Source organism: Bombina bombina, chromosome 2 (assembly GCF_027579735.1).
Source record: "Bombina bombina isolate aBomBom1 chromosome 2, aBomBom1.pri, whole genome shotgun sequence".
NCBI lineage: Eukaryota > Metazoa > Chordata > Amphibia > Anura > Bombinatoridae > Bombina > Bombina bombina.
Window position 1 is genome coordinate 1,124,668,404 of NC_069500.1, and position 22,515 is coordinate 1,124,690,918.

General features: G+C 40.9%; 1 protein-coding gene across 1 annotated transcript; it reads left to right on the forward strand.

The window, feature by feature from the left end:
- The first annotated feature begins 17,549 nt into the window (after nt 1-17,549).
- Nucleotides 17,550-21,876, forward strand: LOC128647444 (uncharacterized). Its single transcript, XM_053700231.1, has 2 exons — nt 17,550-18,297; nt 21,485-21,876. The coding sequence occupies exons 1-2, from the start codon at nt 17,550-17,552 to the stop codon at nt 21,874-21,876; spliced, it is 1,140 nt and encodes a 379-aa protein (XP_053556206.1).
- The last annotated feature ends 639 nt before the right edge of the window (nt 21,877-22,515 follow it).

Below are 22,515 nucleotides of genomic sequence, written 5' to 3' on the forward strand. Positions count from 1 at the left end.
TGCACTTTTATTTCCCTTTAGACAACAGAGATTAAGATCTGAAGTTTACCAACAGCTTGATACTATAGTCACTATGTGAACAGAAACATTTTTAGAATTTTAGTGAGAAACCTTGTAGAATCATATTAAGTTTGACAGACCTGATGACTGTTTACAGGAACAATCTGTGACTTGCAAAATATTTATGCAATTGATCAATAAATGATTATTCCTCAGACGTTTAAAAGAACTAAATTAAACGAGACAGAATCAGATAAAAGCATTGATTTTTCTCCTTTTGGAGCTCCTTAAAAAGAATTTTAATTAGAAGACAGTTTAAACATTATTGAAACAATTAACCCCTTTGTCCTAAGGAGCAAGAAGAGCATATGGTGTCTGTAATAAAGCACAATCTCCAGTAAATCTTTGTACACAATACCTCATTGAGAAAACATCAGAAACACGTACAGGAGGTTAAGAATTCATTAGAAAATTTCCATTTCACATATTTAGCATTTATGGGCCAAAGTGTTATATAAAAAAAAAACATTATAGTCAAAAATTAAACTTTTCTGTTTCACTAGAACATTTTTTATACAAATTCCCATTTGCTGTATGCATTTAACCAATGCTACAAAGTTAAACACATTGGGCAACGTTACAAGTGGGCACGGTAACCAATATCACTTGACCACACTACCATTAGCATGCAACTTTGATATTACAAGTTCATGGTAAAGCCCGTTAACTAGAGAAGGGTTAGCGTGGTCGACTTTGCTCTAGTTCAGTCTCTGCTTTCAATGGATATTGCGACTGCCCTAATTTGCCCAGGCATTACAAATTGAAAGTTATGGCTTGCACTTGAGTGAAACATGAAACTGCGCTAGAATGTTTAGCACCAATTGAGACATAGGGGCCGAATGGAGCTTGATGCCCCTTGTTTCCGGCGAGCCTTCAGGAAACAGAAGTTATGAAGCATCGGTCTAAAGACCGCTGATCCATAACTTGTCCACCTGCTCTGAGGCGGCGGACAGAAATCAACCCGATCGAATACGATCGGGTTGATTGACACCCCCTGCTAGCAGCCGATTGGCCGTGAATCTGCAGGGGGCGGTATTGCACAAGCAGTTCTGGTGAACTGCTTGTGCAATGATAAATGCCGACAGCAACAGCATATGCTGTCTGCATTTATCGATTTGCAGCGGGCATGATATGCTACATTGCATCATGTCTGGTCGCACTTTGATAAATATGCCCCCTGAAGTAAACTGTAAGGGCTAAAAAAAATTGCACAAAACACCTTAAAATAAAGTATTATACAGATATATGTATTTTGTTATAAAAAAAAATACATTCATACAAATGTTTTAAAAGGGTTAAAAGGGATATGGCATATTGCAAATGTTTTGACTGGGAAGCATGGGCATCTGCAGAAATTTTTCTGGGGGTGGTTAATAAAGTTCAATATTTCAGATGTTTTGTGGAACTCCTCTGAGTATATTTTTTTTTAAATTTCTTAAAACGATATGAAGAGCAAATATTATTTTTTCAATGTGTAGGTGGATATATATTAAACATTTGCTCAAATACCTTTAGTTCTTTATTCCAAGCTTTTTCTTTACAATCTTCCTTCAAAAGTAGGCGGATTTCCAAACCTAAAGTAAAGTTAATTTGCATTAGCCAATCACAGTGGGCAACTTGGGTTTTATCATGCACACATTTTTTTCTATCTTACAAACGCACTTTCAATTTCTATATATACCATACACCAATCAAAGACTACCTGGAAGTATCCATCTTAGATAAAGACTCGGCCAAAGCCTAATCTATAGTTTTTATATATGTTTGCATAATACTCAAAGTTTTACACAATATAGTTTAAGAATGAACTATATGAATATTTTAGGGATAAATTATCTGGTTTTATGACACCACATTCATGATCCTGGCGATCACGTAGCCACAGTGTCTTTAGATCAAACACAATGATCTTGGCAGTCACATGACCGCAGTTTCTTCAGAGCTGGAGCATCAGCACAGAAGAGGGAGAGAGGCTTTGTATTTATCGTAATTATCTAAGGATCACCCATAGAAAAACTAGCATCAGTATTTTATATTAATGAAGGTGCCTACAAATAAATTGTTTTATTTTAATAAGTTTAAGAAGACCTGAAAAATGTCTTCAATGATGGCAGTGTGCATGTGTGAGACGGGAGAAACAACTGCATACATTGGGGGTGTTTGCTGGATTTATTTCAATATATAAATGAGGAGGAATTGATAGGAGGGTTAAACAGAGTGTCGGACAGCCCATTTCTGTGGGTTGGCATTTGTTACGTCACTATGGAGAATAAAATATAATAATAACTAGTATTTATATAGCGCCTTTCTCCCAGTGGGACTCAAAGCACTTTTTCAGCGCTCGCTCTCGGAATTAACCAAATCAGCAGCTGAATAGTAATAGTTGTTATTATTACCCAATTTAATGGTACTCATTTTATCGACCTCGGAAGGATGAAGGGCTGAGTCGGCCCCTGCCGGGATTTGAACCTGTGACCTTGGATCTTTTAAACAGGCGTTCTTTGCAGTCAGGGCATTTACCAACTGAGCTACCTCACCGGCCTATATAATTTGAATAACCTACAATTTTCGTTTTTTCAAAAAAGTAAGTATTATTTGTTTTTATAATATATTTCAATCAGTCTGTGAGTTTTAATCGCCTATTTTATTACACACTTTTACAGTCCTTTAATAAAGATATCTTGTTTAAGACATTTTGGCGTGTAGCAACAAATTATGTATTAAAGAGAAGGTCAAATACTAGGAAAAGTAATATATTTAGTTACAGATAGAGTGATATAGGGTGTGAGACAAAAAGAGTGTTTGATAGATTGTGTATGTGAGAGAAGACTGATAGAAGGAGAGATAGAAACATAGAAACATAGATATTGACGGCAGATAAGAGCCATAGGCCCAGCAAGTCTGCCCGACCTTACCTAACAGTATAAACTTATCTAGTTCGTAGGATAGCCCTATACTTGTCCCATGCATTTTTAAAGTCCCCCACAGTGTTTGTTGCTACTACCTCTTGAGGAAGTTTATTCCATAAATCAATCACTCTTTCTGTAAAGAAGTGCTTCCTCAAATTACTCCTGAATCTACTACCCTTTAGCTTGAGCTCATGACCCCTTGTTCTTGAATTTTCCATTTTATGTAAAATACCCACAGCCTCAGTTTTACTAAACCCTTTAATGTACTTGAAAGTTGCTATCATATCACCTCTTTCCCTTCTCTCCTCTAAGCTATACATTTTTAGGTCATTGAGCCTATCCTGGTAAGTTTTATTTTTTAGACCATGTACCATTTTGGTAGCCCTCCTTTGCACAGATTCAAGTTTGTTAATATCCTTCTGAAGATATGGCTTCCAGAACTGCACACAATACTCAAGATGAGGCCTAACTAATGATCTATAAAGTGGCATAGGAACCTTACTACTTCTGCTGCAAATACCTCTACCAATACATCCAAGCATTCTGCTAGCCTTACTCGCTGCATTACTACATTGTTTACTAAGTTTTAAATCATCTGAAATAATAATTCCCAAGTCCTGTTCCTCGTCTGTAACAGTCAGTAAAGTGTCATTGAGTCTGTAATTAACATTTGGATTTTTCTTCTCTAAATGCATTATTTTACACTTTGCTGTGTTAAACTTTAGATCCCAGTCGTTTGTCCAATCCTCCAATTGTTGTATATCACTTCTCATTTTGTCTACCCCCCCTGGAACATCCACTCTGTTGCAAATTTTTGTATCATCTGCAAAGAGACATACTTTCCCCTGTAGCCCTTTGCTGATATCGCAGATAAATATGTTAAACAAAACAGGCCCCAGAACTGACCCCTGAGGAACACCACTAGTAACAGCCCCCTCTGCTGAATGAACTCCATTTACTAAGACACTTTGTTTTCTGTCCTTAAGCCAGCATTCCACCCAGTTCACAATTTTTGAATCTAGACCAAGGAGATATAGTTTGTGAATAAGTTTATTGTGTGGGACGGTGTCAAATGCTTTGCTGAAATCTAGATATGCTACATCAACTGCTCCTCCCTTGTCTAATACTTTTGTTACATAATCAAAGAAGTCAATTAGATTAGTCTGACATGATCTCCCTGAAGTAAAACCATGCTGATTTTGGTCCTCTAAATTATTTGTCTTTATGTAAGTCATAATTCTTTCTTTTAAGAGGCTTTCCATTAATTTCCCTACTACTGAAGTTAAACTAACTGGCCTGTAGTTGCCAGATTCTTCTCTACTGCCCTTTTTATGAAGAGGTATTACATTTGCTATTCTCCAATCATCTGGGACAGCTCCTGTTAATAGTGACTGATTAAACAGATCAGTTAATGGGACAGTTAGCACTGATCGAAGTTCTTTTAAAACCCTTGGATGAATATTATCAGGACCCACTGCCTTTGTAACATTTATTTTTGATAATGCTAACAAAACCTCATCCTCTGTAAAAAGATTACTGTTAAGCTTGTTTCTATTTTGCGTAGCATCCCTTAATGTAGACATTGTATCTTCACAATCTTTAGTGAAAACAGAACAGAAGTAATCATTGAGACAGTCTGCAATCTGCTTATCTCCTTCTATTATTCTACCATCAACTGATTTCAATTTTACTATTCCTACCTTATTTTTTCTTCTTTCACTGATATATCTAAAGAATGTTTTGTCCCCATGTTTTACTGACTGTGCTATTTTCTCTTCTGCATGAGCTTTAACCTTCCTAATTAACTGCTTAGTCTTTTTTTGTTGGAGTCTCCATATTTTCATATCATCATCTGCTTGTGTGTGTCTGTAATTTTTATAAGCTATCTTTTTTGTCTTTACAGCATGTGCTACTTCTTTGGAAAACCAAATTGGTTTCCGCTTTCTTTTACTTTTACAGACATGTCTAATACAGTGTGCGGTTGCATCTAAAATGGCACCTTTCACAAATTCCCACTGTTCTTGAACCCCTGTAATAAGAGTTTTCCCCTTTAAATAGTTTTTTAGGTATTCTCCCATTAATGAAAAATCTGCCGTCCTAAAGTCTAAAACTTTTGTTTTAGTCTGGGTGGACAGTTCCTGAACATGAATACTAAACCAAACAGATTGATGATCACTGGATCCTAAGTTCTCACCTACAGACACATCTGAAACTGTATCACTGTTTGTAAGTATTAGATCTAATATAGCTTCCTTACGAGTTGGTTCCTTGACTAATTGTTCAAGTGATTCCCCTAGCAGAGATTCAAGAATATACCTGCTTCTAGCCGATCTAGCAGAAGGAATCTTCCAGTCTATATCTGGCAAATTAAAGTCCCCCAGTACTATAACCTTACCCTTCATGGTCATTTTGGTTATTTCATCTAATAACAGATTGTCCAGTTTTTCATCCTGCAATGGAGGCCTATATACAACCCCTATTCTAAAAACATTTTTATCTCCAATTTCCAAAGTCACCCAAATACTTTCCACCTCATCATTTGTTCCTACAATTTCAGTAACCTTTATATTTTCATTTACATACAAAGCAACTCCTCCACCTTTCTTTCCTACTCTGTTCTTTTTAAATAACCTGTATCCAGGTATGACTATGTCCCAGTCATGCAAAACATTGTACCATGTTTCTGTTATAGCTACTAAATCCAAGTTGTCCCTAGTCATTATTGAAATGAGTTCAGGTAATTTATTTCCTAAGCTGCAAGCATTTGTGCTCATGGCACGAATAATTTTTCTACTAGAATTTCTAGAATTGTTACTTGGACCAACAGTTTTGGCATGCTGTGGGGGGCAGGTGGATATATTAATGCTACCCCCCTTTATTAGTTTAAATGATTTCTAATAAAGTATTTGAACTCCTCTCCCAGATACTCTGTTCCTTTAGCATCCAAATGCAAGCCATCTCTCCTAAATAGCCTAGTATCTTTCCAAACAGAGCTATAATGGCCAATAAAACCAAATCCTCGTTCCCTGCACCACTTATCTAACCAAGAATTAAATGTTGTTATCCGCTCCATCTTTCCTGCTTCCTGGTCATACACAGGTAAAATAGCAGAAAATGATAGAGTTGATGCCACAGTCTCTAAATGATTACCTAGGTCACAAAACTCTTTCTGAACAGCAGCAACATGATTACTAGCCAGATCATTTGTTCCTAAATGAACAATCACATCTAACTCACTTCCCTTTCCTGCTGCCTTAACAATTCTCAAAATATGATTCTTATCCCTGTGAGCAGTAGCTCCTGGAAGACATCTAACCTCCCTTGTTTCTCCTTTACTTTCACCTAAATACACATTCCTCAAAATAGAGTCACCCACTAACAGTCTTTTTCTCAAAAACACATCTGCAGTTCTTTCCTGTGTTATGTTACCTGGAGAATCAGGTGCCAATAGATTTAAATTACCTGTTACAGCTTCAGAGGGCTCAGAAACAGCAATCTCCTCATCACAAGTGTGTTCGGCACAAGTGTATAGAGGGTCAGGCAAACATTTGTGGGGAGGGATCAGTGTATAAATATAAATTCAAAATGCATGGGGGGGGGAGAAAAATTGAACATACACAAAAACATATAGAAAATAATTTAATGTATTAATAAGGTAACAAAAAAGATTTGTTCCAGCCACCAATAGTTAAAAAACCTTTATTTCTTCATATAGGGTCTTTTGACAAACATACAACGTTTCAGACCTGCTATAGGTCCTTAGTCATGTATATATACATGACTAAGGACCTATAGCAGGTCTGAAACGTTGTATGTTTGTCAAAAGACCCTATATGAAGAAATAAAGGTTTTTTAACTATTGGTGGCTGGAACAAATCTTTTTTGCTACTTGAAGTATTTGCAGGATAAGGCAGATCCTGGGTTCCGTGCCCCACAAGCCACATATCTGTTGGTGCTGTTTTCCACACTTTGCCTTAATAAGGTAACAACTAGACACATTCATTGACGGATCTCATAGGTTTTAAAGTTAGGTTTGATATATTATTCCCAAGATCCCTGATATGTCAGTCAACAGTGCAAAATAAAATTGTCTGTGGTATTTCTGCAAAGTGTAAAACGTGTTGTGGCTCTCATTGCTTAGAAGGGTAGAAGCTGTCATCAATGGCGGGCAAGGAATGTTGAAGTACCCAATATCCAAAGCGGGTGTTGCTAGACCTCCAGAGTATGTGAAGTTACTTTAAAATCAAGATATCTGTTAAACAAAAAATATACATACAAAAGTATGCCTTTATTTAAGGTTTCACAGGTACAAACAACATACTATTACTTGCCCTATTGTACCTAATATTTTAATGTTTTTCAGATAAAATACTCCTTTAGCGAGAAATAGCAAACTTCTAAATCAAAGATAACATGCAAAGTAATCACATTACCAGTAATTACATCATCAAGCACAACAATCTAAGGAAGAAAACTGCCTCAACACTAAACATGACCCTGTTAACAAACGACTGTTGCAAAATAGTTGGCGTGAAATCATGATACATTTTCGCATAAAAGCCAGCTCAGAATGTAATATTTCTGCAAATTTAACTCTAACATAGTGAAACAGTGTTTCTGATTATGTAGAAAAAGTTGCTGCTTGTTAAACACAACAAAGGACATCCCCAAAATATATTTTAAATATCTCATAGGGTACAATAAGAACTTATTGGTAACATTACATGCATTTAATAAACCATTGGTCACTTAGAAGAATAGTGTACGGCATTGTTCCCTTTATTTTATTGAGCACTGTGCGCACATTTTTTTTACATGTGCAAATTTTGGGCAAGTGACCAAAATGTGTGCTCACTTGAGAATGTAATAACACACATACACAATCTCGCACATAGATATTCACGCATGCACCCTCTCTCTCTCTCTCTCTCTCTCTTTCTCTCTCACACACACACACTCTCCCTCACATGCTCACTGTCTCACTCACATGCTCACTGTCCTTCCCACACACACAAACACACACAAACACACATGCTAACATTCTCACACACACACTCCCTCACATTCTCAAACAAACACACACACACACACACACACAAAGACACTCTCCCTCACACACACACACACACACACACACACACACACACACACACATGGTCATATTCTCTCACACACACTCCCTCACATTTGCAAACACATTCCCTCACATTCTCAAACAAACAGACACACACAAAGACACTCTCCCTCACACACACACACACACAAACACACACAAACACACATGCTAACATTCTCACACACACACTCCCTCACATTCTCAAACAAACACACACACACAAAGACACTCTCCCTCACACACACACACACACACACACACAGACACATACAATCTCTCACACCCAGCAAGCCAACATTTGGTTATCAAACATTTAATTTATCTACACTTAAGAATCTAAAGTGGTTGGGTCTTATGCAAAAAAGCGAAGCAACAATTCATAGGAGTCACTCTTGCAGTTGTGACACAAGATACCAGGCTAAAAATAATTAAAATGAAAAATAACAAAAACACACACACACTAAAATAAAGTTTTGATTAAACTAAAAATAAATAAATATTAAGATGAGCCACATTTACAATACAGACACCAGCACACAACAAATTCTAAATCCTTAGGTTAAACTTTGTCTTACAACCAAAGCCGGTAGGATAAAAGTACATTTTTTTAATTAACAGCAAACATGAAGTAAACCTTTCCCCTTACCCCTAAGCCTAATACAAACTCTAATGGATTAGCATGTATTTTTTTTTTTTTTTTTTTTTAAAGGAAGTCATCTGCTGTATAAATGCCTCTTGAACAGTAGAGGGGATAATACTGGCAGTTTAATAAAATCCTCTATGGTCATGTCACACACGGACACCCTTCTACACTTAAGCTTACGTGCTTACACACATCTATATACACATGTACGTAGTTACATATGTACACATACACACATTTGTCTACACAATTCTTCCCACACACTTTTACACAAACTCACCAACACCTTGAAATCTCAATGGAAAATGGAAGATCTTGAAGTGTATAGCACAACTTTCGGCATGATTTGAGTCTTGCAGTTCAGTCACTAAGGGGATAGACACCTGCACTACATTGTAACCACATGTATGAGCTGATATAGGGTAAAGAAGAAACTGTTTATTATATGGTGCTGAAGGACTAATAGCTAAGTTGAGGGCTTCAACTGTGGATATATGAAAATCATTCTGCTTTGGATCATGTTGCATATCTATCTGAGAATATACAGTCTGCTGTAACATCACATGAAATAATCACAGGCATTACATTTATTCCAAATTATCACAACAAAAAAACAGAAACTGATGTATTTATAGAAAATGTGACCAGTTCAGGGTCATCAATATTCCCACTCTTATGGTAAGAACCCAAGTAAAGAAAACTACAAAACTTCCAGATAATGAGTGTTTACTGATGTTGTATACAACAATCCTGAATACAGGCTTCTATCTATTGGTGAGCACTCTGGTACTGGTTGTGATGCATGCAGAAAATTGCCTGTCCCTTTGTATGCAGATTGTCTCGCGAGGGGCAGATTATACAGGGCATGCCCAGAGATGTGTTTACTGTGCGGAACGCTCAACAAATTCCCACTAACGATCCTTATTAAAAAATATGATAAAAAACAAAAATACAGTATCAGAATAGTAGGCATTAAAAACAAACAATGCAAAAAATGCCAAAATGCATTTTTTGCATTGTTTGTTTCCACAGATCTATGATATGTACGTCATAAATGTTCAGTAAATACCACATATAATGTACCAATATCACCAAGTCCAATGTCTCCAGAGTGGATAATGACACCAAATCCCAAGTAAATAGGTGGAATAGTGGTCAACGATTGGCTGCTCTCTCTCATCCCACAAACAATGTGATTACTCTAAAAAATGAAGCAAAAAAAAGAGAGGCGCTGCATGTGTGCATCTATAAAATAGGAGACTTCACAGGACATAAATATGTGTAGGGTACTCACATTTGTGAAAGGCACTTCCCTGTGTCAGATAAAGCAGACGGGATCTTATACAACAATCCAGCTAGCTGAACTCCAGCAAAGCAGGAACACTGAATCCTCAGTTATGGGCTCTAGTCATAAGACTTCAGGTAGCTTAGGCTTAAGTATTACACCGGTGCACTGAGTGCTAAAAATGTCAAAAACATTTATTAAAATGGTGAAACATCGAGTAAAAACACTCTTTAAAAAACGTGTAATCTGAGCATCTGGTTTTAGAAACAATGCAACACGTTTCTCGGCATAAGAGTCGTTTCATCAGGCATGTACTGCTCACTAAAAATTCACCTTTAAATAAGGATACGCTACCTATCAAAAATGTGCCCGGCCCTTCAAGTAGTTAACAAGCCAATATAGGAATACCTTTCGTCTCAGAAGTGCAGTTGATTCATCTGTGTTAAACTATATGAACTATCAAACCTAAATACTAAATGATATTTGGAAATACGTATATCGATCCCCCATATTTGACTATTTTAGACCCCATAATATGCCTGCCAATGGCACAGATGTCATTGACGCCGCTCTTATATTATACAGACAAGTTCATTCACCCTATTGTTACATATTGTGTTGCATGAGAGAAGGATCAGTACTTACTCTATTTGGAATAAATATTAAAGGTGTAGCTTTTTGGGGAAGGTAAAGTGATAGCTCATCCAAGCGCATATACCACTAACAAAACGCTACTGTTAGCCATGTCCCCTCTGTGACGAGATCCAATCCCAGTGGTCAAACACGCCCAATAGTGGGGCTGGGGCTAACATTACGTCCTAGTAATGTGAGCTAACTTATATCTAACTCCACCAAATATGACATTTAGTATCGGAGTTAGATACAAGTTAGTTTCAAATATTATTTAGTATTTAGGTTTGATAGTTCCTATAGTTTAACACAGGTGAATCAACAATATAATTCACCTAAAAGAATGAATTTTGTAAGTTCATATAATGTTATAAGCCAGAACATTCTTAATCTTATTAAAATAAATTGGCCTTTACTTAAAGGGACATGACACCCACATTTTTTCTTTCATGATTTAGAAAGAGAATGCAATTTTAAACATCTTTCTAATTTACTTATATTAATTAACTTGTTTTATTCTCTTGCTATTCTTTGCTGAAAAGCATATCTAGATATGCTCAGCAGCTGCTGATTGGTTGCTGCACATAGAAGCCTCGTGTGATTGGCTCATCATGTGCATTGCTTTTTCTTCAACTAAGGATATCTAAAAAATGAAGCAAAATAAATAATAGAAGTAAATTGTAATGTTGTTTAAATTTCTATTCTCTATCTGAATCCTGAAAGAAAGATGTTGGGTTTAGTGGCCCTTTAAGGAAGCTTGCCCTGACATAGAAGAATTTCAAACTATCTTTAGAGCAGCATATCACAGGGGTAATACTATAGGCAGAAGGTTGGTGCATGCCATGCCCTGCCAAGGCCCTAAGAAAAAATCCAGAAAAATCCCTTTTACTGGCAAAAAAATCCTTGTTAAGGGGTATTATACATGCAACTTGACCCATGTGGTCTATGCTTTAAAGTGCCCGTGTGGGCATTTGTATATAGGAAAGAAGACCCAGAAGGTTAAGGAACATATATGATAACACTGCACACCTCCCTGTCCCTGCCCATTTTATAGAAAAATGTCACCAAGTTAGCCAACTTAGGTACATGGTCATAGACCATGCCCCCAGATGCACTTGAGGGGGAGATAGGGCCAAGTACCTCTTATACAGGGAAGCTACGTAGATTTGGACACTATGCACCCTAAGGGATTGAAGAGTGAATTTGATCTGCTTCATTTCATTTGTATTCTCTTTTTGTAGTTAAAGGCCTTTGTTTAGAAAAAATATATCTCATATAAGATGTTAATTTTAGATACAAAATAGGCGTACATTTGGGGCTTGTTGTCCCTTTGTATACATAGCAACTTTCTGCACTTGTTTTTTATTTATATATACATTTTTATTGAGGGTGAAAAAAATACATAAAGACAGTACAAAATTGCTGCATGTACAGTCAGCATAAAACAAATAGTAACAATCAACAAGGTCATTGTGAAACATAACACTGCAAGATGTTCATACTGTGACACGACATATATAGCAAGGTAACATTAAATCACCCTCAGTTTTTTCTTAACATATCACCTTTCTTAGGACTGATAAATTATAGAGTATAATATAGTATATAATTTAGACTCCCTTAGTTATAGATAGAATCTATAGCGAAGCTTTCAGATTAGAACATCTAGACATTTATAGACTTTGTCTTGATCTCAGTGGCCTCAAAAGAGGCAGCTGATAGATGATTTAAAATTGAAGACTTAGATGGAAAGTAATGTTGATCAGTCCTGCTGATCTAGGTAAGGTAGATAGATTCGACACTATGGTACTATGTAAAAATAAACACTAAGGGAGTAGTTAAAGTTGCGGCATAGACGAGAGAAGCCGCATATGTAGTCCTCCTAATCTAAGAGGCTGATTACATGGGGGGGGGGGGAGGTGGTGGTTCTAGTTGTGGCGAATTACAGAGACTAAGAGATTGAACTATTATACTTCTGGGGTATAGGAGGTTTACTAGAATTTTTTTTTTCTTTTTACGTTTGATGAACCCATGTCAGTAAATATATATATCATTAGATTTTGGGACAACAAAGGTATTGCAGGACAGAATAAAGGGTAGGTTTAAGTGGTGCCGGGAATTTTAATGCTAAGAGTTTACCTTGAAATTAGGACTTGTAAGAGTAATATGATAAGCAAAACCTTACTATTATGGTCCATATAATGTCACCTGTATAACCGATGAGTACCATGATAGCACCAACTGAAAGCTAGGTTTATGAATGGGCAGTAACTTTTCTCAAAGCTCTTAAATACGGACTAGGGCCTGCACCTTGTCAATATAATAAGGAAGAGGATCTTGCTGCCTCGGCCGCTGGCAGCCGGCCTCTATTTGTTAAGAGAAGATTATTGGTGCTTGCCCAAATGTGTACCCAAAGAATAAAATTAAATATTTTTTTTTTTTTTTACTTTTACATCAAGTTTACAGCAAAGGTGCATGGAGGCACATGGAAATATGCTCTTATATTAGTGTACACTAGTTCAGTAAAGAACAAAACATAAAGTAAAATTGTAAAGTGCACTCCTGAGTTAGTGAATATTATACATACAAAACAGGTTGACATTAAGTGAGAAAAGGGCAGTTCAACATATAGTAGTAACTGCAAAACCTATACACTTTATATATTAGGAGAGCTGACTATAACAATAATGTGGATAAGATCCAGAATATTTACAGTGAATACTCCTAAATCTGCTAGATAGGAACCTTTGTAACCTTTAAGAGTGTACACGTATTGGATATCTAGTATGAACCAGTATAAGTATTTCAATAGCTTATTCAAGGCTAAATAGGAGTAATCAGAAAGTGTATCTTACAATTATAAAGTTACCATAATTGACTCTTCAGCATAGTCCCAAGAACATAATGTAGTTTAAAAAAAGGACAGACTTTTGTATTAGTGACCTTATCTTATTCGAAGTCTATCAGGACTGACCTAGATGGCTAAAACCTTGTAAATATGTTCTGGTGTGCATGTGATATAGTTTACAAATCTCTATAGAAACATATGAGGCAACTTTTATATATAATTTGAACTCTTTGCCTATATATAATTAAACATATTAATAAAGCTAGGAACTGTGAATAGAAAAACATCATACTACACTGCAATGAAGAACCTTGTAACCAGTAAAAATCTAACACAGAGGTAAATAAAAGAAAAATAGTCTTAAATACCTGTAGAATGTGGTTATGGGTAGTAAAACTAGAGTTACAGGGCAAGGAGTCCAACAGGACATAAGGATAGCGATATAATGAATTGGGTTGTAAGATCGCATGAGTTTACTGTGAAAATCCAACTGAAACTAAGTTTTGACTCCCCTCTAGTGGTGACAAATGGTAATTACAGCTATCAAGATATTTTGTTTTAAATCCTTACTCTACTGTACAATGTATATATACAAGTGTCTCAGATGACAAATGACTTGAGAATATATTAAACAGTGTATGTTTTACTCTAAATCCTAATATCTCTCTAGTACCCCCATTACTTGATGCTACAGTTAACTCAGCTATAATATAAAGATGACATATGCAAATAACGATAGGTGGGAATATCGCCATATTTTGTGAAGGGTAGAGCCCCAAAAACAGCATTGCTAGCTCAATAAAATTCACAGGCTTATAAAACATAATTAAACAGCAGTTAGTGCTCTATTACAAAATGGTTCCGTGGTGTGTCAACTGTTATTGTCTGACTGTGTTGCAGAGTTCACTTCATCCAAGGCTTCCAGCTTCATGAGCAACAACAGAGTTATATCTGAGTTAGCTTGTTCTCCCATATAACAGCCACATAACAGAACTGGGAGCACATCCTTTTCTATCCTATGCCTATCCTCCAGAACGTTATCAAGCCTGGGGTAGAGAGTCCCAGTAAATGCCGGGGAAGCCTTGTGCCAGATTGCGAGGTGCAAGTAAGGCAGTGTTCACTGGAAGGAACTTTGCACCGATGCTGTCTTCATTCCTAAATCTGGGGATTGAATACTAAGGTAATCAGAATAAATATTAGCACGTTTAGGGTATGTTTTTCCTTTCTGGCAATAGCTTGGGGCTCAGCGAGGCTTGCTTCCGATCATTAGGCTGCTGGACACCAATTTGTCTCTCATAAGGGTCAGACTCCAAAGATAAGTCTCCTGCCTTCTCTGTGGTAAGTGGCAACTCGCTCTGTAGTGCATCATTGTATTGCGCTGATCCGCAAAAAAGAACATCATCCGGTTTTCCCCTGAACTGCTCCGAAGCTTCTGGATTAGGTAAGACCATAGCAGACTGCAGAGACTCAGTAAAGCGGAGCTGATACTGCTGCAGGAGAGCCCTGATATCATCTAGGAGGTAGTAAACGAATGCCATAATGGTCTGGGGAATGAAACAGCGTATACTGCTTTTGCTAATTGTCCTCCTCACACAGTGACAAGATGGCTGCTCTTGGAAGGCTTCACCCAGCTCCACTGTCAAAACAAACAGGATAACTTGACTCCTCAATGTCTCCAGAACTCCAAGTTTCTTAGTTAGGATCTGTAATCTAATAGGTGCCTTGTGAGTTTTAAATAGACTGAGCTGAGAGGCCAAAAATATATTTTTTAGTAATATACAGCCGGAGCTGTGGTAGCATGCGACCTCTCAGAGTCAGGGCTGGCTCCGCCCCCGCACTTGTTTTTAATGAGGTCTCACTTTACACATTGGGAGAGTAAGGGTTAAATATGTTTGGTAATTATGTTTAGATGAGGTCGTATGTGATCCCATTGTCTGCTAACCCCTCCCCTTGATATGTGATTGGTCACCTCAGTTTGATGCATTGTCTATATACGGTATGTTGTTTGTCAATCACTTATTGTCAACTTGATAAAGGGTCAGGAGCCCCAAAACGTTGCTCACTGTAATAAAAGCTACTGTTACCTATCCTGAGTGCCACCTGTGTGTTCTATTTGATGTTGAAATTGGGACCCTGGGTAGAGGGGCCTTCAGGTGTTGCACCAGAACTTTTTTCCTAATACACTACATGGATGTGATATGGTGATGTGCTGATTTCAGTTTGTGTTTCCATTAAGGTTTTAAATGTGATATCCTGATAAAGTGTGATGTATACTGCCAAAAAGAACCAATTCCCTCTGGTATTTTAAACCCATACTAATCTGGAAATAAAGACAAAAACACATGAAACTGGATAAAGGCAGTGTAGGGCACAATTGGGCCTGGAGCAAAGCTAAGGGTTAAAGCTGAAGGGAGAGATAGGAGAAGAGGGCTGGCTAGGGAGGTTAGTTGCAACAATGTTGCATGCAAGGGAGGGGCCCACTACTCACCTTAAAAGTGGGGATCATCAGCTTCCTGGCCCTCTTCTTCCTGGAATCCGGTGCAGACGAGTTCTTTCTGTTATTGTTCAGGGTGATTTTTAATTTCTGTGAACAATGCAGCGATCCAGACGATCAAAACTCCCTCCACAGCGCTTCCACGAGTTGGTGTTTGAGAAACCTGGATCAGACAGACAGAAAAAACAGATAAGTGCACTAGATAGTATTGAAGAATTTGATGATATAATACCACCTACACAGTACACTAAAAGGCTAGGCCTTGTGCTTAAAAAACACAGATTAGTCACACAGTTAGTAGGTTGGATATTCATGCAACTAGTGATGGAGATAATTCAGCCTATGTATCAGCTGCAATGGCTAGGCCTGATGTGACATCGGCCTGTCTCCATACTCAGGAACAATTGCCCTCACTGCAAATAGATGGCCATGAGGGTGATTTGGGGGTTGAATTGCATGGTTCTACTACTAGGCCTCAAGCCTTAGGTACTCCATCGGGCAGGCCACATGCACAGGCTGTGGCCTATTCGGAGGGCATGGCCTCCCCAACTTCCAGGCCTATTTCTGATAGCCCCCCAGCCATAAGCAATCATGATATGGCGCCCTCATACACGGCCCACGTGGCAACCCCAGGCCCTTCCACCTATTCGGGCCCTCAAACAGTTTCTTCTCTGGCCCCTCTGGTAGGCCATGACTTGCCCCCAGGCCCCGGTTTGGCTTTCGCTTCCCCCTCAGGCCGCATGGCTCAATTAGGCCGCATGTCGGAAACCAGGGCCTGTTTTGGGCCTTCAGTCCGGCCTGGGCGACTTAACTGGTTCACATATCCCCGTTTTGGGGCCTTTAATCCGGCCTGTGCCTGGGCGATGTAGCGGTCTCAAATGTTCCCCCATCCGGCCCTTCTATGCTGTCCTCCGCACACCATCCGGTACCTTGTCTGCCCTTATTTGCTGCCCCCAGCCATCCGGTAATCTTACCTGAATCGGCGGTCTCATCTCTCATATCCGCGATCCCACCGTCGGCTGCGTCGGCTGTCTCCTCGATCCTGGCTTCCATCATGGAGGCGATGTCTCCGTCGGGTCCTCCAGCTCCTTTTCACGTGATGCCGGTGTCGGGTCCTCCAAGCCAGGCCGCAGGTCCTCCAAGCCAGGTAGTAAGTGCGCAACCGGAAGTTCCGGTCACGCGCCCCTCCATTTCCGGTTCCGGTTTCGTCGGCCACAGCAGCGTCGGGAGTCCAAGGGAGCGGCCGCATCCTCATCAGCTCCCGGAAGGTGAGCACCAGCAGAGGATGTCGGTCGGGGGAGGGTTAATAGGCCGCAAGGGAGTGCAAGTGCGGCGGCAGCGGGCATCTTCATGGGTCATTAGCAGGTTGGCGGCAGTAGGTAGAGGGCACCATGATGCCGGAAGATGCCTTATAATTACCGCAGGGTTCACCAGAGGCTTTAACACAAGGAGAGGTGTTACCGCTAGGGGTAATAGATTAACTCATTTGGGTAGAGGAATTCTATCAAGCGCTAACGCGCTAGGACAAGAGATAGGCAGTCAGTTAGGTGGGCAAATAAGTGCTATGGAATCACACCAGATGCACGCCCAGGCTCCAGGACAATACAATGTCGCGCTTGAACACGCCAAAGGGCAGATGCACACAGATAACAGGACAGCTCATACTCAATTTAGCGCAGCATCACATACAACCAGTAGCTGCACGAATCCTCAAAGTATGAATGTACAATCTGTGTCAAATGCAGGTATTGCAGGTATGAATGCACAATCTGTTTCACACACTAGGATTTCAGGCATGAATGTGCAATCTGTTTCTAAGGCAGGTAGGTCAGCTATGAATGTGCAATCTGTTCCAAATAGAGGTCTGTCGGCTATGAATGTGGCAACATCCCAATTGCAAGTTGGTGGTGTCAATGCAGTGCATGGAACATTGGGTCATGATGCGGTTGGGAACCATAACATACAGAGTTCAGCTGGGGGAGGTGGTGTGTCAAGGAGGGTTTCTAGTGTTGCGAATGCCAGCATGAGTGACCAGAATGCATCAGGCTTGGGGTCTACTAACCCTCCCTTTACCGGTGTCCGTAGTGCTCGCGATCTCTTCTCTTTGTTGCAGACCGCAGCGCAGATGGAACCGCAACAGGTTGATATGCCTTCGGCTTCGTCTACTTCTACTTCAGCGAATCCTCCTGAACAGGCGGGTTCATCGTTACAGCGAGGAGCGTCTACCGACTCCAATCAACGGGAAGATGCTTCAAGGCCTGATCCTTCTGCTTCAGGTCCGGAGTCTCAGGACAATGCAGTTGCCGTCCCCGGTAAGTCCTCCACATTTACACATGACCGACATGACCTGGTTGACTCATCCCTTTCAGACTCTGAATGTGACAGCGACACCTCATTGGGGCTGAGGGGTAGGGGTCAGAAGCGCATGTTTGCAATGCTTAAGAAAATGTGGCAGGTAATACAGTCAGGTTCAGTTGGGAACATAGCACAGACGCAGCTGGCGATAGCTCCACCCGATTCCATGCAGGACAGCACTTCCCCAGCGGACCTACGTCCACCAATTAATTTCGTTTCGGACAGGAAAGTCGCCTTGCATGGCGATTCCTTACCATGTACACCCCCTCTTTGCACGGTCATTTGAAACCAAAGACCGTTAAAAAGATACAGCAGGGCTAATATGTTAACATATTTGAATTATCTGCTGAGGCATGTAGACAGAGGGAGAAAAGTGCCGATGGCACTGGACCTAAAAGGTTCAAACGTCCTGAAACATTTGAGGAGTGGTTAATCTGTTTCAGAGTTTTTCACTTCTTGTTACTTAGAGAAATACCCTGGCCAGTGTCATGCCATTCTTAAATACACTGACAATATACACTGGATCCAGAGGAAGTTTGGTGATGGGGCATGGAGAGAGTACGATGCGGAATTCAGGTAGAAGATGGCTGGTAATCCAGTGCTCACCTTCGATACCACTGACACGCATCTTTGGCAGCGCCTTGGCTCTCATGGGTCCTCCTCCTCCTCCACCTCCTCTGGCAATCAGTCCTTTCCTGCTTCCAAAGCGAAGCGCAGGGGAGGTACCTGCTGGGCATTTCAAGATAGCAAATGCGACAGAGGTAACTCATGTGCATTCAGGCACGTGTGCAGATACTGTGCCAGGTCACACGCTGGGAGCGAATGTGCCAGAAAAAAGGATTCTGCGTCCGGTAGAGCACAGAACAAGTTTTTTCCAAGGCTTTACTGAAGGTTTTCATATACCAGTGACAAAAGCCATTAAGGGCTCTAGATGCTATCGTAACCTCAAATCAGCTTACCAATACCCAGCGGTTGTTAGGGACAAGCTGAATAAGGAAATCACAATGGGCCGCGTAGTGGGTCCTTTTCCTTCCCCCCCCCCCCCCCCCCCCCCCTTTTGCCGATTAGGGTCATTTCACCATTAGGTGTGGTACCTAAGAAGGAATTGGCCAAATTCCGTCTAATTCAGCACCTTTCCCACCCCAGAGGCTATTCGGTCAACGATGCCATTGACCCAGAGCTTAGCTCAGTGCGATATCAATCTTTTGATAGCGCACTGGAATTGGTGCGGGGGGCTGGTGCGGGTGCCTTGTTGGCGAAATTGGATATTGAATCCGCCTTTCGCCTGTTGCCCTTGCACCCTTCATCATTTTATTTGATGGGTTGCAAGTTTCAAAAGGGGTTTTATGTGGATAGGTGCTTGCCCATGGGCTGTGCGATCTCTTGCGCATTATCTAAAACCTTCAGTACATTCTTGCACTGGGTTTTGGCCCAGCAGGCGGCATCACGTTCCTGGGTATCGAAATCGATACCATAGACAAACTTTGCGGGCTGCCTTCTGGTAAAGTCCAGGACATGCTTGAGGCGGTTGAAGCGGCGTTTCCATGGTAACCATTACACTTAGGCAGTTACAGTCATTGCTCGGCCTTCTTAATTTTGCAGGCAGAGTTATCCCCATGGGGAGAGTCTTCAATCGGAGATTGGAGGCTAAGCTAAAGGGCAAACTCAGACCTTCTGAAAAAATTTGGGTTTCTGAAGGTATGAGAGCTGATCTGCGAATCTGGAAGACTTTTCTTCAGCATTTCAATGGGATTCGATTATGGCGATCCGAACCCATTTCCAGTCAGTTGTTGCACTTATTTACCGATGCCGCAGGTTCAAAGGGTTATGGAGCATATTTCAAGGGGGAATGGAGCGCAGGTCCTTGGCCGCTAGACTGGTCAGCCTGGGGCCTAACACGTAACCTTACCCTCTTGGAGCTCTTCCCTATAGTTTTGGCTATCGAGCTGTGGGGCAACAAATTCGCAAACAGGACTGTTAACTTCTGGACAGATAATCTCAGTGTCGTCCACGCGGTGAATGGTCTTTCGGCCACATCTGCGGCTGTAGTTTATTTATTGAGACATCTGGTGTTACGCTGTCTCGAACTTAATATCCAGTTTCAAGCACGTCATGTCTCGGGGGTCAATAATGTCTTAGCAGACGCGCTATCCAGGCTTGATTGGGTGACGTTTCTCTGTCCCGGATATCCTTGCTCCCTCTAGTGCAGGCGTCACTTTTCCCCCAACACATGGCGCTCCTACGTCAGACTTTGGCACGACTGGGAAGAGTTTTGCCGACGTCAGAATGTGGAGGCTGCTGAGGCGTCTCAGGACACGCTTTGTGACTGGCTCGTGAGTCTTTGGCGCATGGGCGCTCGGCAGGGAGCTGTTCATTCTCGGTTAGCGGCATTATCATTCTTTTACCGTACACTCGCTTTGCCGGATCCAGCTAACTCAAAATTTGTGCGTCAGGTTGTTAAAGGTTGGGGCACGCTGCAACCACAACAAAAGGACTCTAGGGAGCCTATCACGCACGACCGGCTCGAGCGGCTGGTGGACGCTTTGCCGCACATCTGCTCAACTCATTACGAGTTTTTAATATTCAGGGCTGCATTTGCACTAGCCTATTCGGCAGTGCTACGAATAAGCGAGCTCGTAGCGCCTTCTAAGTCCAGCACAGACAAAGGTCTACAATTTGGCCATGTCAGAGCCGGAACGGATTTACTGTTAGTTTATTTGCCGTGATCAAAGACTGATCAAGACGGCAAAGGTGCATGGATACGTATATCCCAGTCCGATGGTCACTGCTGCCCTGTGAGGGCAGTGAACCAGTTTCTAGAGCATAGGCCAGCGGAACAGGGCCCCCTGTTAATTCACGCTAATGGGACTTCACTCTCGTTCCAGTTTCGTAGAATACTAGCTAGGGCTGCTGCCCATGCAGGCTTAAATGTGTCTAGAATAGCTCCCCATTCATTTCGCATAGGGGCAGCTACTAATGCTGCTTTGAAGGGTTCTTCAGTAGAAGCCATCTGCCGTCTGGGTAGATGGCGTTCTAATAAGTTTAAAGGTTATATTCGACCGGTTGTTGAATAATGTGTTTAGTTTCTAATCCAAGGTTGTTGATTAGTGTTATTTCAGTTGCTAATCCCATGTGTCTTTGCAGGACCTGTCAGCGGCGCCAAGAGGATCTGGATCGTGGGGCACTCCTATGTGCATTGGGCCTCCATCCGTAGTTCCGCCCTTCCGGGGGGACAGAATTTGGGCTTTCCTTTCACCCTAGATTCAATTAGATGGTTAGGGGAGAGAGGGATGTGTTGGCCCGCGCTTCCATCGCGTATTCCGGAGGCCCTAGTACGCTGGGGTAAACCTCATGTTATAATTCTCCATATAGGGGGCAATGATTTGGGCGCCATTCCGATCTTGGAGCTAATCAAGATCATGCAGGCGGATATCGCTTGGATCAGGGCTCGGATTCCGAATGTGTTGGTCGGTTGGTCCAACATAGTTCCCAGGCTGGAATGGCATCACATGTCTAGCCACAGCACTGCTTACTAGGTCAGGAAGAAGGTAAATTCCTCAGTTGCTAGAACCGTCATGGGTAATGGGGGATTCGTAGTTAAACACGAATCCCTTACAGCCGACAAGGTCCATTGTTATAGAATGGATAGGGTTCATTTAGAGACAGTTGCCCTAGATATTTTTATAAAGGACATTCGTAAGGCCATATTAACCCTCCTTTAAGTCCGGTTGGGTTGTGTTTGTCTTTTATTGGTTGGCGGCACAGTTATCATCTCAATGCTATCTGGTGGCGGGAGGTAACGGCCCTGTTGCCTTGGAAAGGGTGAACGGGGGGAGTGATGACCAGTCTAAAAGTGAGAGGGGTGGATAGCCTCAAGTGCATGTGAGGTGCCCCTCCTTCCCCTTGCGGGTGGGTCACGTGATCTCATTAACCCCTTAGTAGCAATTTTACTATGAGCAGAGGTCCCGCTCTGCTGCAGTTTCCGTTTGGGCCGTTTACCTTCTGCAGTGCTGGGTTGTCATTATAGCATTCGTTCAGCCACCATCATAACCTTGTTGGTTTCCATGGTTACTTATTTAATTAATAAATGTTTAACCTGTGACGGTTAAAAATTTTACCCACAAAAAGTTGTTGTGTTTTTATTATAGAGTTAAGTTGTTATATGTACCCTTCTA

Bases quoted from the DNA above. Each gene is read 5' to 3' on its own strand.
- LOC128647444 (XM_053700231.1), top strand. From the start codon at position 17,550: ATGGAATCACACCAGATGCACGCCCAGGCTCCAGGACAATACAATGTC. The intron at 18,298-21,484 runs GTAAGTCCTCCA...GTGTCTTTGCAG, and splicing joins CAATGCAGTTGCCGTCCCCG to GACCTGTCAGCGGCGCCAAG.